General features: G+C 39.4%; 1 protein-coding gene across 1 annotated transcript in view; it reads left to right on the top strand.

The window, feature by feature from the left end:
- AFF2 (AF4/FMR2 family member 2) overlaps positions 1 to 17166 on the top strand; it is a 335698-nt gene that overhangs the window by 156513 nt on the left and 162019 nt on the right. The window contains exon 6 of the mRNA XM_046941145.1: positions 10676 to 10720. Within this exon, the coding sequence (XP_046797101.1) occupies positions 10676 to 10720 (45 nt within the window). The remainder of the gene's footprint in view (positions 1 to 10675; positions 10721 to 17166) is intronic.

The raw sequence follows: 17166 nt of genomic DNA, 5'->3' as shown, positions 1-17166 counted from the left end.
TGAGAAAATCTATAGTTACTGCAGCATAGTTTAAGAAAATCAGGCACCTACATTGACCTCCTATTTACATTTATTTGAGTAGAAAAATCACATAAAAGCTATCAAGAAACTCACTTCACAGCAGGCAAATTAATTGGTTTTACTGTATTTGAATGGAGGGTTTGTCAAATAAAACATGCCGTGACAGTTAATAGTGTCATTTAGAGGCAGAAAATTATTGGTTTATTTGTTATTGGATAAAAGGAAGGCAAACACTTTGTATTAGGAAGTTTTAATGTGTTTAAAATCCTCATTAGGGATTTACGGACATTCTTGCTTAGCATAGCGCCTCATTAATTTGAGGCTAAGCAGTTACTTCTGTATTTCAATTCCAATTTTTTCCCCCCTTTTCTTTAATTAGATCTTGCATTAGGGTTTGTTCTCTACACCACTGGAGATGTAGAATTAATTAATGTGATGTATATATCTAATGGAAGTGAATTATTCTTAGATATCTTTTCATTTCAGTGAGCAGTTTATGCTGCACATAAGTGCACACAGATCTAAGACATTTGGGGAGCTCAGGTAAAGCGTGTGACTTCTGTATTGTATACATCTAGCAGCATCCCTTGGCATTAATAGATCAAAGGATTTTAATTAGAAATGTAACTAAAAGGGAGGTCATAAAGATCCCATTCAAAATCAGATTTTCTTTGTTCTAGGTTCTGTACTGTCCAAAAAGAGTTGTTTTACCTCCCCTTTTGTGTGGTAACCAGGACATTCAGTGGCAGTAGGGATGATAATGAGTGTAAGATCCAACTCTTAATGTAGTCTGAGTTTGGATCTGTCATGGAGTTATCTAGATCAATCTATGCCTGTGACAGGGGGACAGTAGGCATGTGGTCCCTCTGGCCCCAGAAATGGAAAGGGAAAAAGGGAAGGGTAGGGAGATGGGAGCTGGACTCAAAAAAGACCAAAAAACAGAACAGTGGCAACGATCTAAGGAGGAAAACTTATTTTACTAACCATGATATCGGAATACAAGATAACACTATATAATACAATCTAATTGAAATTGAGGCTAATAAATCAAATCAATTAAGAGAGAGAGAGTTTTCTGAAACTGAAAAACCTGCTTTGAACTGAAGGCACACGACTTGGAAGCACACCTACACCCTCTGCCAGGCAGCAAGCAAGAGAGAGAGCAAGATCCCGTGGCTTCCTTCCTCTCATGACTTATCTTCCTCTCTGACCGTAAGGTCTCCTGGGATATGTAATTCTTCTCCTGTGAGATCCAGGTATCGAGAAAGTTGTCAGTCTGTGGAACTGGAGTATTAACTCTTTAATTACCTGTGCTTTACATGATGTTGTGATGTGGAATACTGATAGTAAAAAATTACAGAACCGTGACAGGATCAGATCCCAATAAACTCTTACTAATTGTGGTATTTTGTTGGTATTAACAATAGGAAAGTGGCTTTCACTTCATATAGGAACTCTGTTTATTTGATTGAAAGCTATGTAGGAAATATATTTGTGTGGAATAGATATGCTAAAAGGCATGCTGTTATTTCAACTTGAAGATATTTTAAAATGCGTTTGTTTTCTTTCTTCTCCCTGGGCAAGACTGTGTCCTTGCCCTTTCAGTTCTGGCCTTTGCTCAGGAAAGCTGGACTGAGAATGCCATTTGCAAGCTCTGCCAGTGGTGGAGGGACATATGAAAACTAGTGATTTACAAACAAGCTTTGAGCAATTAATTAGGGTCCCAGCATTGGTCTTGCAGCCTTGCAAACTGCTGTACAAATTAAACCCAGGAGTATATTTTTCCGTGAGGATGTCCATACCTGCTTAAAAAAATGAAGTGGAGCAGCTAAGCGACACAGTTGCTTGCTGAGTTCTTACAGGCACAGTAAAGTCAAATATTGCAAATGTAAACATATGCTTAAAAAAGTTCCTCTTATAAAGTGCAAAAGAGATTCTGTAGTCTGGATTCATGAGGTCAAATAATGCTTCAGGCTACACTGATGCAACTGCACTGACATCAGTGGACTTTCCTTGTCACAAATGCCACAGCCTGCTGCCTGATTCTGCATGCTCTCTTGCTGGCATGTACTGGGAATAGATACTGAATGACACTAATATAAAATAGATTTAAAGGAGATCCAGTTCCAAGTTGTATTAAATGTAGATAGTTGTGTCTGTGGAGTAGAGAGATTTTGAATGATTTCCAAGAGGTTACTCCAAGGGTTACACTGAGAATGAATGCGGCTTATCATTTACATTACTATAACCAAGAGCAAATAGATTTGGAAGCCATACTCACTTCACACTCCTTTTGTACTTGTGCTGCCTCACTGTCTTCAGAGGAGTTGGATTTCATTCACACTGGTACAAGTAAGATAAGAAGCAGGCACTTAATCTTTATTTCAGCTGCACCACATATATCACCACACCAGAAGGTTGCACAGTCTGCTAGTCAGGCTTTGATGTTTAAAGTGGACAAGAGCACAGTGGCATTTTGGGTCATTGTGCTTTTTATCATCAGTGTAATGGAGACAGACAAGGTAACTGCTCCCAGAATAAGACACATGAGAGAATGTACTTATGTTACATAGGTAAATGAGTACTTGCAGTTGTTGGATGATATAGAAGAGGATGGGGGGAAGAAAAACAGAGAAGGGAGAAAAAAGAAAATCTTAAATTCCAAACTTGAATGCTCTCTATCAATATTAAATGGGATGTAACAGCCTCTATGCAAGCAACGTCAATGTTTGGTCACAAATAAGCAGCAAATAACACTTTTGCTTGGACCTGACTGAAAACTGACATAAGTAGTTAGTCTGGTATTATCATCATGGAGAGCTTCTACAACACTATGTTCAGAATATTCCATAAGTAAAATGTGCAGCCTTACCAACATTTAGGAAAGTCCCAGACACTCTGCAGTGAGAGATTGCTTTATCAGGCTTCTCTCTCTAATAGTGTTTGACAACTTGCTACATGAAAATAATGGAGAACCACTGAGTTTAAATTGAACATCAGCATGTTGTGCTTTCATGGATACTATTTTATGCTGATCAACATTGAAATAGTGTTTATAAAAGAAAACATCAATATATAAAAGAATATAAAAGAAATGAAAAAAGAAAAAAATGGGCTAAATATCACACAATGAAAAGAACAAGACAAATGAAATTGTCACATCCAGATCAGCCCAGTCTAAAGGTTACCACAGCAGAACTAAATGCCGCAGAAGAAACAGTGTCCTTGCAGTTGCTCTGACTGGGAGGTTGTTGTAAGCTGAGTTTATTGTAGGGAAATGAAAATATAATACTTTCCAGATTGTGAGTTAGCACCTAAGTGCCCCACTTTGGTGTAACAGCACCATTTTGACAGGGGTGACTGGAGAGGAGTGTGTTGGAGCCATTAGCTTTTATATATAAAGCTAAAGCTACCTGTTGTGGTTAGTTTGGGCTTCTGAACTTGAGACTTTTAGGGAAGTTCACTGAAGTCAGTGGGAGTCTGACTCAGGCACATTATGGACCACAATAGTAAGTTGTTTTTCCTAGCATATGTGATTTACTCGAGCGAACAGCTATATAGTTCCTCATCCAACACTTGAAAAGCAGCACTAACTGCAGACCAGGCTGCCTTAGCTTAATAAATGAATTAGTCTGGTCTGCTCCTTAAAACTTTTTCTTGTTACCTGATTCTCCAGTAAATGCATGTTTGATACAATCCCTTCATACTGTAGTGTTTGCATTAAGGGGAAACAGAGGAGAAGCCCTCTGTATTTTGTTTTAGGCAATAGTTTTTCCTTCTCTCTCTCTCTCTCTCTCTTTTTTTTTTTAATATATATACAAAGAATATGTTTTTACAGACCTTCTAGTAAGCCCTAGGAGATATTTTGAGGGTTGAAATAATGAAAAATGTAGTCTTTTCATGCTATTTTGGTTCCAAGATGGTGGAGGTACTAATAGAAAACAGTGAATATACATTATTTGGGACCCACAAATGGCTCACTTGAGAATGAATAACCCTGAATACCAAGGAAGCAGTTCTTTTCCTTAATACCATCACATTTAACTTCATTCAGCTTCCTGAGTCTGATAGACCTTAGACCCATCAGGATATTATGACTGGCAATGCTAGATCACATCAGAGACTCACCAAATCCAGTAATCTATCCATGGACCAAACATACAGTGCTAATACATATGTTGGTGATAAGCTCATGAATATAAAACACATCTGAAAAAATGCCTCTTAGATTATGATATTCATTCCTTGTTCTTTTGCTGCTCCCACTCTTCACCTATTTGTACTAAAGTTAGTAAAGAAGATCCTTCCAGCTAGTGAGATTAGCTTAATGTCTATTTCAGATATCTTTAACGTGAACAACCCTTCTGGGAAAAATATTAGCGAAACAAGAAACAGACAAAAATGTGAAATGTAAAGCAACCCAAATAAATTAGAATAGTGGTCTCTGTGCAGTGGTATGAAGTTAAATTCAAGTAAATGTGAAACAGTCTTCCTCAGAAAGAGTAATATATAGCAAGATTGCAGCTGAGGGATGGGCAGCTATTGAACAGGCGTGAGTCCAGAAGAGATGTAGGGAATGACTGACAAGGGGAAATAAACCCTGAACTAGATATAAGGAGATACTGATGGAAGAAAAGCTGATGTTGGAGTGGCTGTATACTCCTTTCAAGTGCAGACAAAGTATTGCATCTTTGTAGACTTCTGGTGAGAAAATTGCAAGAACAGGATCATAGTTTCATTCATGCTGGAAGGACCTTTGAAGGCCATTTAGTCCCACTTCCTGATCAGAGCAGGTCTATTTATTGCAGATTGTTCAGGAGCTTGTCCAGTTGAATTGTGAGCATCTCTAAGGATGGAAGTTCTCCGACATCTTTGATGCCTGCTCCAGTATCTGACCACCCTCATGTTGGAAATTATTTTACCAATAATAAGCTGGAATTTCTCATGTTCTGACATGTCTCTATTGCCTCTCATTCAGCCCCTGAAGCTCTGGGAACAGTCATGCTCTTTCCCATGCGATAGATTCTCCCCTTTGCCTTGTCTTGTTCAAACTGCCTCAGCTTCTCTTCATGTGCCACAGGCTCCAGCCCCAGCCATGTAGGAAGCCTTCAGCTGGACCTTGCTCCAATATACCTACGTGTTTTGCTTACTGGGAAGCCAAAAGTCAACCATGGTACTCCAGCTGGAGTACTGAATAGAAACTCCATGCTAGCTACGTTCTTACTGTTACAGCCCAGCATGTCATTGGTTGTCTTTGTGCCAGGCACACTTCTGAGTCCTGCCTGAGCAATTGGCCACCAAGACCCCCCAGGTCCTTCCTTGCAAACTATCTTTCTAGGTCATTGTCCCACAGACTGCTACTGTGTTGGGTTATTCTATCCCAAGTGCAGGAATTTACTGGTGTTTGAACTTTGTGAAATTCTTGAACAAAATCCAAATGCAAATTCAAATTCAATTTGTAATCCACAAATAATACTATAACAGGAAAATACAGCCTCAACATTGTGTTTTCATGGTTTAATCCCAGTTGGTCTTTTTCATGTTAACCGAGCCTGACTACACTGAACAATCATGTATTTTAGTCCATCCTACTGGCAGGCAAGGATTGTTCTGGCCACCATGTGCTAAACTTGTCTTGTGGCTGCACTGCACACAGTCACACTGCAGCTGAATGCTGTGTGTTAAACGCAACCAGAGAGACAGGAGAGAGGCTCATGGGCAGTAATTCTCTTACAGGATGTTCAGCATGCTGACCCATGCACAGCTGTGACTAGCTAAGACTGTTCTGTGAACTGCAGTTTGCTTGAATCTGGAAGGATTTAACTATCAGAGTGACTTAGGAGACAGTAATATTCTGTTCTTATGGTCCATGGACTGGTTGGGTCCCTGGTGAGATCTAGCATCACCAGTCATAATATTTTGATGGGTCTAAGACCTAGTTCTGGGAAGATTTTTCCATCATATCTGGAAACCCCACTGTTCTGAGCACTGCCTGATCCATTTCCCACATGCGTTAATCAAAAAAAGAAGAAGCGCTCTGTGTTCTTAAGAAGTCTGCCAGGAGCTGAAGGCATTTGTACGATGAGGTTTCTGCTGACAGATTTGGTTTTGCATCTTCTGGTTTTCTAAGTGATTCCCTCTTATCTCTGTGTAGTGCACAGTGGAAATGATCAATCAAGGCTCATGCACAGTATCCTTTCTTGCTATCAAGTGTAAAATCAGTTTGTGTTTGAAGGAGTAAACCATCGTATGAGCATCTCCCCAAAGTCAAAATGGATCTTTTGATAAAGGAGATGACAATGAAAGAGCTCTTGATGTATAAACACATAGGTGCTCCTGTGCAAAAGATGAGAGTGGGTTCCTACAATTGTTTAACACTATACCTTTATCTTTCCAATTAAACAAAGATAGGAAGATCTGATTACTGAGTGCTAGTTGTGCACCAGTAGAGCCAGAGGGATTGTTCACAAACATTTTATTCAGATGAAAATATGGGCAGTCAATTTTGGTAAAGCCATTATTCAGTTTGTATTTCTGCCTCCAAACACCACGTTTGAATTTTCAGGAGTTTTCTGATTTTTGGAAGATTTTGTTGCTAACCTTTGCAAGACATGCCTGCTGTCTGGTGTAAAATAAAGGGAAAAGAGACTTTATGTGATTTTTTTGTGGCCACAAAAACAAAATCTTATCTAATGCAGGTTATAAATAGTCCAGGAGCTAAGAGTGGTCAAGGAACTGTTGAATGAATAAATGGAGGGTTAGATCAACATGACTCATCAGATAGTGTAACCACTAATCCCATGCCATTTGATCTGCATGACATCGGACTACTATTCCCTCACTCTAATATTTCTGCCCTCCTTCCTTCTGTTTAAAGTTTAGCACTGAGACATCCAAGCCATACATTAAACCTTTGGTTTCACATCATTTAATTTCTGTTCTTTCTCCTATGAGACTGAAATGTGAAGAGCCTTATAATACAATCTGGGAGATTTTGGCCATCTAACCTTTAGTTTTTTTTTCTTTTTTTTTTTTTTTTTTTCCTTAAGCCTGGGAGCAATATCTAAAAGTAAACATGAAGTATTATGATGCAAAAGAGGTTTGCCAGACTAAAATGAAATTGAAAGATAAGTCCAGTGTAACATGTAGCTGTTACGAAATCTTTTTGTTTTGATTGAAGTTATATTACCTCAGGACTTAGATCTTCAGCTTATGTAATATTAACTGTTCTATAGTCCAGAGTTCATGCAAGCTGAGAGCAGCTCATGATGTGAGATGTAACTGCTCAGTCATTCAGAGGCAAAATTCCTGGAATCTGTCTTTTTGGCTTGTTTAGAACATGCTGCTCACAAAGGAAGAGAAGCACCAAAAGCATGCACAAGTGAAAGCTGTGGTCCTCCAGTTTAAAATCTGGTTATCAATGAATGCTCAAAAAGACAAGGAGTAGAGAATTACATAATGCTTCCTGAACTACTTGATTTTTGGGAAAGTGACAGTATGAGATGTCCAACATTGATTAAACCCCTGGAGAAATATGGCATTTTATTAATGACAAATGTAATAGAAAAATTTTATAGCACTTATACTCAGTGAAGTGATGCTACTTGCTGTGTTTCATTCTACCCTGATCTACCTGTGCTTGGATTGCATGGTTTTCATGGGGGGTGATGAGGGCCTGCTTGCACTTTTGTGCTGGATGCAGATATTTGTGGAGAATTAACCTGCAATTTTTGATTCATACTTTGAAAGACTGGGAGGTTGCTCTTTTCTTTTTTTTTTCTTCTTTTTTTTTCTTCCCAGAGTATTCTAAGTCTCCAATAGATCTGTGCCTTTCAAGTTCCCTAGAACTAGAATACATACAACTGTAGCATAAATTTAGAAAAATTATCTCATTTCTTGAGAAATCCATTAATAGTAATGTACTGAAAGACTCTTACATTGATCTTCTCTCTGATAGACATGATGTAATAATTATTCTTCTAATGTTTGCATCAATCTAAATATTTTCCTCTTTGTGCTAGCTACTTCTTGGATCTCTCTATATTGACAATCACAGTACTTTGACACCTTGCATTCCTTTACAAGGATCCAAAACAAAGCAATAACAAAGGGAACAAAAGTTCTGTCAAGCCATTAAAATCTTCTCTGCCATTAACACAATTAAATAGATGCATGAACATTTACAGTTATTAGTAAGTGCTGCCAGTAGAAGCTCATTGTGATTGTATAATATATAGAGGGCTTTACTACAGTAGAGTAGTATATTTATTGTTATTACTATCATTTGTTCTGAAATAACATAAACAGGGCTGTGAGTTGAGAGAGCACTGTAAAGCAAATAAGTGCATGGTCTGCCATATATTAATAGCCCAGGACACATGACATTTCTAAACAGAGGAATACACACAGTGTCTGAGCTAACCATTGAAAATGCCATGTGTAATGTCAGGAAGGAGTAATAAATAAAGAGAGGGCTTCTGTACCTCTGTTACTTTTCCCAGTCTGACTAACTTAGGCATATTCTGAGCTGCTCTTGTAGCTTCTCTGAGAGACTTTTTGTTGGTGTGTAGACTTCAAGCTTATTAGGGCAATACTTACTTTGTTTTCTCATATTCCAACATAGCACTTCCTCAGTGAAAAAGAATCAGGAGTGCATTAGACATCTGTACTCCTACTATCCTACTGCACATAGCAGTAATACTTTTTTGATTATCTGAGGCGGATTGTACTTAAAGTTAACTATATTCCTCTCTGCATTGAAAGCTAGGTATGAGGTATGGAAAACAGATTAGCAGAGAGTTAAAAGCACTGAGAGGAAAAAATAAGTGATTTAAGCAAAATTTAATTAAGGGGATTGAGGGAAGGTCAATTCAGTTCTGGAATATCAAGTACTACAGTATGAAGGTGGAATCCATGCAGCTAATGCTGGCAATCCACCGGAAGCTTTCAGCCTAGATTTGTTGGGCACAATTGGAGTTTTTTTCATTGGTTGAGTGTTTTTAAATGGTATTATGGAAAATGATAATCTGCAGTTGCTGTTGTAGATAAAATCACTAAGAGTACTTCAGTGTGGTCATTTTCTTTTTCAATACTTCTTTACCAAGATACTGCTGAACTGTCAGGAATTCAGATAGCAGTGGTGAAATAAGCCAAAAGAATGGAACACCTTGTTTACTGGGAAAGAAGGTAAAAGTTGAACATATGGCATTTGAGAAAAGTCAAGTATAATTCTATGTATCTGTGCCTGGTGTAAGTGAGAAGGGAAGTAGGTAGTGGGAAGAGCTTTACAGACAGACTGAGGTAACACCAAAAGCAGAATTTTAACTAATTATCACAGAAAAGGGATAAATAGTTTTAAACACTACTCCATATTTTATTAAGTGAAGGAATTGGAGACCCACTTCCCTGCAATTTTTGAGCTAGACTAATCACAGTACTAGAATATAAAGTGTGCGACATTAGTAGGAAATGAACATGGTGACCTGTTTGGTCTTCCTCATCTTTGACTTTTGTCACTTGTATGGATTTATTCATGAAGCTTTTTGCTTGTTGAAGTCTAGGAGGAAAGCCATAGTCATGCTTTCAGTCAAGTTCAGTAGCAGATTTGAATGGCAGAGAGAAATCTTAGTCACGAGTGTCAAGCTAGTTATCGAGAGGTAGAAAAGTCTCACTGAATTGTTACGCCGTGAAGTACTTTACTTAACCTGTTTTTGGTACCTCCCTGAGTATTGGCTCTCCCTCTGCTGTTCTACTGCCATGATAAGAATCCATTGGATGTGCCTGCAAGTATTGTAAAATGGTTTTACATACAGATCTTGTCTGTCTGCTGTTTATGTTGTTGTTCACAGTGTTTAAAGCTTCTGTGAAATTTAATAATGCTGGAGCGAGGGACTGTGGAAAATACTGCAACAACCATTTAAACAAGTATACTCAGCTGGAAGGCATTAAGGGCACCGTTGTGTATGTACATAGGTATGGTTTTATGCACTGGTATAATGTATCTTCCCCAGGGGAGAAAGGATACCTGCCAAGCCTCTTGAGGTGGATTACTGTGTGCTATTCTTGACATGATACTTTACATGTAACAGACTAGTGATGTGAGAGTCAAGAAAATTAGCCTCAACCCTTATTGTCCAGCCAGTATTTTACTGGTACTACAGTATATGTGTGTAAGTTTTAATAGCCATCTTGGTTGTTAGTGTATAAAGCTGTAGAATGAGATAGCTGAAGATAACAACTTTCTCGTAAGTGTTGCCATCTCTGTCTTTTGGCACAGCATGCTGCAAGTTAAACCAAACCTTGAGTTCTCTGTGAAGGCTACTGCTAGAAGTAACAGGATCTTCAATTACAGACGTTTCAGGCAGTTCTACTGCCAGTTCTCAACTGTGAGGAAATCAGAGTACTTTATTGCTCCAACGGCGTCATTCCTAGCACAGAGCAGTGCAAAACAAACAAAAATCCAACAAATTGTGACAAAATGAGTCCTACTGATAACTTTTGTTGTTCTGAAATGGAAAACATAGTTTGCAGCAAGCATGGATGCAGCAGTCTTCAGACAGAGGCAGTTGCATGTTAGCTGTTCACCTGCATAGTTAGTCACTGAACTTTGCATCTAGTGCCTAACTAAACACTCCTTTTTTTTCTTCAAACCTAGGTTACCCTTCCCAATGACTCCAGCAGTGTGGAAGAAATACTGCGTGTGAGTAATACACTTTGCTTTTGCTGTATATTTTTTCTTTTAATTGCAGTGCTCTTATTTCATCTTTCATGGAGAAGGGCTGTCTTTAACATCATAGTTAAATAGTAAGTTATTAGTGAGTTTGTACCAAAGAAACACAACCTGGTGGGCTCAGGATACTCCTTACTGGCTAAGTTCAGTTCTAATATTCTTTCTACCAGTACATCTGCAACTTGTGTTGGTCAGGAATTATATCCTTTCCTGTTAATTTGTTTTTAAGTTCTAAGGCTCTGTAAGTCTCTCCAGAATCCATTTCTCTCTCACCCTAGGGCAGATTCCCTTAATTCTCCCACAGTGGCCTACAGTCTTTCTTCTTTCCCCATAATATAGTTTCCCAGCACTCATGGTTTTGTTGAAGACATATGTGCTTTTTTTTTTTTTTTTTTTTAGGAGTTCTGGTTAGTGCTTAAATATAGAAAACAAAAATAGCTACTCCAAACTGAGAAACTAATTGTGCTAAGATCACGTAACAAGAAAAAGAGAGCATAGGAAATGTGTTGCATATGCCTAAATCTGCCTTACTGTAACTGTAAGGTGGGTTTTTCCTCAAGCATTCCAAAGTTGGGGTTCCCTGTTGACAGTGAGATTTGTCTGGGACTAGTAGACTTGCAATCCACCAGTTTCTGCCTGGCATTTTGGGTTTTGTCCTCACAGTTTAAGTTTCTAATCTGTCAGAGCTGCCACTGTGGGATCTCTGGCCCACCTGCTGATTTCAATGCAGAGAGGATAAAACTTCAGTGGAAACTTGTGCTGTCCATGTCTTCTTCAGTTGGAGCAACTGGTGTAAACTCATCCAGACCCAAAGTCAAGAACAACAGTTGTGTCAAACTTGCTTAAAAGGACACAAACATGTTCTTGTTCATTAAATAAAGCAGGCTTTGCACTATTTATTGAAACTGTTTTATCTTTCCTGCTTTTCAAATACATGTTATGTTGGGATGATGCTGATGTCCTTATGGGTTGTCAGTGTTTCTGCACAAGGTGAACCAGCAGGCAAACATGCATGTGCAGACCTGCAGTCACAGAGGAGTATGTGTCAGTATGTGCACCTAGCAGCAATGAATGCAAAGTAATAAATACAATTTATTTTCAATGTTCAAAGTGAGCAGCAGTTTATTACTGAGGTGACATAAGGAAGCAAAACCAAAGAAAACGTTGAAGTGCAGTTTTCCGATTACTTGGTACATTCAAACCATTTGTTCTCCTGTTTATATCATTTGGTTAGGTGCATTACTGTTGTTAGAATAATTGACGTGTTATATGAGGAAAGCAGTTGTTTTCAGTCAACAGCACCAAAATGAAATGTGATACAGCAAATGCCAGGGATCAGTCATCCAGTTGGCAGTTTTTATGTGAGAACAGTACATATAAATCATAGGAAGCAGAAATGTTTGTCTTTTTTTCTAATCAAGAGGAGATGATCCTGTTTCCTACACCATGACTGTAATTTGAGTCAACAAACAGCGCCGGAATTTCAGAGGCTCCATTCTGAAAACCACCAGGATGACTGCAAGTTTTCCTGTCTCCTTCAGTGGGCTTGGATCGACTGCAGAGTCCCTAAGTGTGTAAAAACCAGAGATCACAGATCTGCTCCTGGGTATGCGCATCAAAGGCTGAGCAAACCCCCATTTGCAACTGATTGCCTTCAATGGCAGTGTTTTTAGGCATTCAAATTTGTATGGTACTGAAGCACATGTGGAACAGAAGTACCCGAGTTTTGTCAATGACTTTTTTCTTGTCAAATTTGTAATGCAGAATAAGCTGGTGGGAAAGGTGCTTTGGCTGCATGCAGAGTGTCATATTCTACTTCATAGGCAGCAGTGAAAAAAGAAGTAAGAGAAGGTGATGCCCAGCAGTGGTCAAAATCTAGTTTTTGGGCTCCCTGCAGGAGTCCTGTGTCAGGAGATTGAGACAGAAAGAACAGCCCTTGGTTGCAGCAGCAATTTGTGCTTTGAGAACCTGGATTAAGTTCCCAGTTCTAACAAAGATTTTCTGACTTACTGCGGCCATTGACTCAGGCTTTTGGGAACGCGGGTCTTAGCTTTCTGCTGACAGCTTCCCCATCTGAAAAAAAATGGATATTAACATTTCTGTCTTTGTCGGGGATGCTGCAGAAATAACACAAGGCCTACAGAGTGCTGATGTCCCAAAGGTAGATAGGTGGGAGTGTAACAGTGTGCATTCTAGCCAATGGAAACAGAAACAGAGTTCAGCTCAAAATATCTGGCTGTATTATACACTCACGTATGTAGCTGTTAATCCAAAATGACACCACTGTACTCTGTGTCACTCCTGCAGCTGCTCAGCAAATGCTTGTCAAGGACTGGCAATTTTTGCTCCTGGCCACGTCCACTGCAGATCTCCACACCCAAAAGTGCCTCCTCACCTGCCTGCTTCCACACTGCCCGGCCAGCTGCTTTGAGGGCATCTCTTGATTGAAGTTTGGGGTTTTTTCTTCTTTCAAGTCACAAAATTAAGTGCATTAATTCAGTGTTACCCCTCAGAAAGGCATAGGAGCTCTTTCAGGGTTTTTTTGCTAGGCTTTGCAAGGAAGAGGGTGAGCTAAGAATTGTGACCTCAGATTTTTTCTTTTTTCAAGCTGAACTTGATTAATGTTTTTTTGTAACTGTAGAGGTCTGCAATTTCTTATCTCTGTCTTTTTTCCTTTTTAAAATTAAAAATCAAAACAAACAAACAGACAAACAAAAATTATTGAATGGAGTTTAAGAACCAAACTTTACAACTGAGTGAGGAGAAAGGTCCTGAGCCCACTCACAAAATTTCACAGCCCTTCAGATTTCCTGAAACTCTTAGCCACTTGGATCATCTTGTGTAAATGCTCCAAGGACTGTTTGTGGTACCACAGCCAAAGGTTAATGGCAACCCAGTCTCCTGTTCCTTTTGTTTTTCTAACCAGAATGTCTGAGAAAGTTGTTAAAAATTAAAATTGAATAATAAAATAAAACCCCTGTTGTACACCTAAGGCCGAACTATAAATGTAGTGCAGGAGATGCTCTTTTAGCACAGGTTTTTAACACCAAATTGAAACATAAAAGTGAATGGTTGTTGGTATACTTTTTCTGTTCCAAAACATGACTATTTTTTTTGACCAACATGTTGGCTTTGAGCATGTGGATAATGTGCAAAATAGGCAATCAACAGTATGTGCATGCAATTCACAACTTATTAATATGGATTTAAATTGTCACTTGCTATATGCAGCCATTGAGAAATGAATTCATTGAAATGCTGTCATACAAAGTGCAGATGGGGAAAGAGAACTGACATTTTGAAGCAGTACTCTAAAGCTGTTAGTTGTGCCACATATATTAGTGCTTTATGCTAGTATGCCTTGCTGTCATTGTATATCATTTGAAGGCATAATGCCAATCCAAATCTAGGCCCGTGTGTAGTGTGCGAATTTGCAGGACTCTTTTTCTGCCTATAGAGAGCATAGAAGGGACAACCTTTAGCATGGGTTTGCCTCTGGATGAAGAGGAGATAAGCATACAGCGTCGCACATAAAGAAAGGAAACTTTAAATAAAATTTCTTGAGGACTTGTATTGAAATTATTGAATTGAAATTTTGGGCAAAGTGTTTAGGTGGTTGTTCAGATGTAATCCTGTAGAGGTGAGTCTCAGGTCTGTACATGGGAAGCTGTTGGGTGGGTGCTGCTTGCCATCTGTGCAGGCACCCCTCTGTCCCCCTCGGAGAAACAAAAGAATTTTTGTAGATCTGTGTTCACTGTAGTGTGGCACCAAGGAACTCAGCAGACTTCTGATGCTATGTGTATATGATATTATTTTAAAACTTTCTAGTCTGGAAGCAAAACTAATCCTCAGTATAATTTAGATTGTAATTAGTATAAAAATGACTGGAGTTAAACGAGCAAAGTCTGTAATTTGTATGATCTTCTATTCTTCTGATGACAAGCTCACATCTAATGACACTGGAGAATATGTAAACTGATCAGCAGGTGAAAATGCCCTTGATTGGGTAAATTATGTGTAGTGTTACCTTCTTCTTGCCAATTGAAAGCACTAATGGATTTAATATGCGTCATCCATAGCTGAGGTGAGTTGTTTGCAGAGCAAAATTAGACCATAACAAATACAGTCCATTATTTGCCCCCTCAGTAATTGTTTTCTCTTCTAAAATGCAAACCAACATTGAAGAACGTTCCTTATGTAAGTACATTAATTGTAATTTGAAAAATATAGGTATGCAGTCTGGTGTGGTTACAAACGCACTTAGTAGCTGACGAGCAGTTTAAATATTTTCAAGTGGAACCTGGGGCTTGCAAGGGGAGGACATGATGTGAATTTAAAATGATTATCCAGACATCATTGAACAAGTGAATAAAGAGCTGACTGGCCTAGTAAATCATGAGAACCTGTCAAATGTGGGAACACATTGGGGAGGAAATGATGTCAAGTAACAGTAACTTAGCAACCTGGCATTTAGCCGTCCAGAGAATGAGTAAGAGTAACCACTTTTAAATAGCTGAGTAAATAAATGAATCCTCATATGTTTTAGGTGTGCTATAAAATAGCCCAGCACTGTATGTTTCCTGTCAAGCTGCTTCTTTCTCTAGGATAAGGTGATTTATTCTTTCTGTTGAAATGAAAAAATGAATTGAAAAGTTAACCCACTTGTAAATGTGCATCTGTGGCCTTTGTCCCTTGTCTGGCATGCAGCCCTTGGAAGTGTGTAAGGAATTGGGAAATAGCCTGCTTTGAAAAAGGCAATATGGTGTGGTCTTTTTCCTTTAGACCTTGCGTATCAGAGTCATAGAATCACCAAGGTTGGAAAAGACCCACAGGATCACCCAGTCCAACCATCCACCCATCACCAATACTTCTCACTAAACCATGTCCCTCAACACAACGTCCAAACATTCCTTGAACACCTCCAGGGTCGGTGACTCCACCACCTCCCTAGGCAGCCCATTCCAGTGCCTGACCACTCTTTCAGAGAAGTAGTATTTCCTAACATCCAGCCTGAGTCTCCACTGGCAGAGCTTGAAGCCATTCCCTCTAGTCCTGTCACTAGTTACATGAGAGAAGAGGCCAACACCCACTACAACCTCCCTTCAGATACTTATAGAGAGCAATAAGGTCTCCCCTGAGCCTCCTCTTCTCCAGACTGAACAATCCCAGCTCCTTCAGCCGCTCCTCATAAGGCCTGTGCTCCATATCCCTCAGCAGCTTTGTTGTCCTTCTCTGAACACACTCCAGGGCCTCCATGTCTTTCTTGCAGTGAGGGGCCCCAAAACTGGACACAGTACTCAAGGGGCGGCCTCACCAGTGCTGAGTACAGGGGGACAATTATTTCCCTGTTCCTACTGGCAACACTGTTTCTGATGCAAGCCAGGATGCCCTTGGCCTTCTTGGCCACCTGGGCACACTGCTGGCTTACGTTCAGTTGAGCATCAATCTTTACCCCCAGGTCCATTTCCTCTACACGGTCTTCAGCCACTCTGCTCCAAGCCTATAGCGTTGCCTGGGGTTGTTGTGGCCAAAGTGCAGGACCCGGCATTTGGTCCTGTTGTCTTTATGCACATGAAGATTTGGATGGATAAAAACTATACCTTTCTTAGCAATATCCAAGTCATTGCATTTTCAGCTTTTTAAAAGCGTTTTCTGAGTGGAGGCTTCTTAGAGTTTGTTTCTGCTTGCACACCAAAATAAATCGGGGTAATTCCACTGACCTCTGATCTCATTTGAGTTCACTGAATTCTTCATCCTCCCACACTGGTATGAATTGGCAGCAGCTCCACTTACACTGCTGCTGTTGTTCTAACATAAAAAGCAGTTACTTCTGCACTACTTTGAGTATATGTGAGAGCAGCTACCAGTCCTTTACTCTAACAGCTCTCTAGATGCAGTTTTACTCTAGAAAAAATGGAAATGCTAAATAGTTCTTTAAGAGCAGTTCTTTCCTGGTTCAGTATATCATCTGCTCAGTTCTCAGCTCAGTATTAGCAGAATTTATCAGTAATTCCAAGGAGGTCAGAAAAAGTTCCTTTCCAGCAGTATGGTGGTGGGTTTTTTTTTGTTGTTGTTGTTTGGTTTTTTTGGTTTTTTTTTTGTGCCTTGTCCAGCCTTATGCACACTGAGATCAATAATTTGAGTCATTTGAAGACATCCTTGCACGATCTTTGAAGAGCAAAAGGCTCTTTTGGAGCTAGAAGCCTTAGTCTTCTCAGTCAGGAGCAGACCCTTGGCATGGAGGCTCATCCTGCCCACTGTAAGTTGTACCTGAACACAACAGTACAGGATTAGTCAAGCTTTTGACTATTCCATTACAGCGACAACATGATACTGTCACCCATGATAAAGACACCTCAAGAACAGTCAGTATATTAACTTGAGGTACATAATTTGGAGCCCTTGGAGTTAAATTC

This window comes from Gallus gallus, chromosome 4 (genome assembly GCF_016699485.2).
Source record: "Gallus gallus isolate bGalGal1 chromosome 4, bGalGal1.mat.broiler.GRCg7b, whole genome shotgun sequence".
NCBI lineage: Eukaryota > Metazoa > Chordata > Aves > Galliformes > Phasianidae > Gallus > Gallus gallus.
This window is presented reverse-complemented; position numbering and strand designations above follow the sequence as displayed.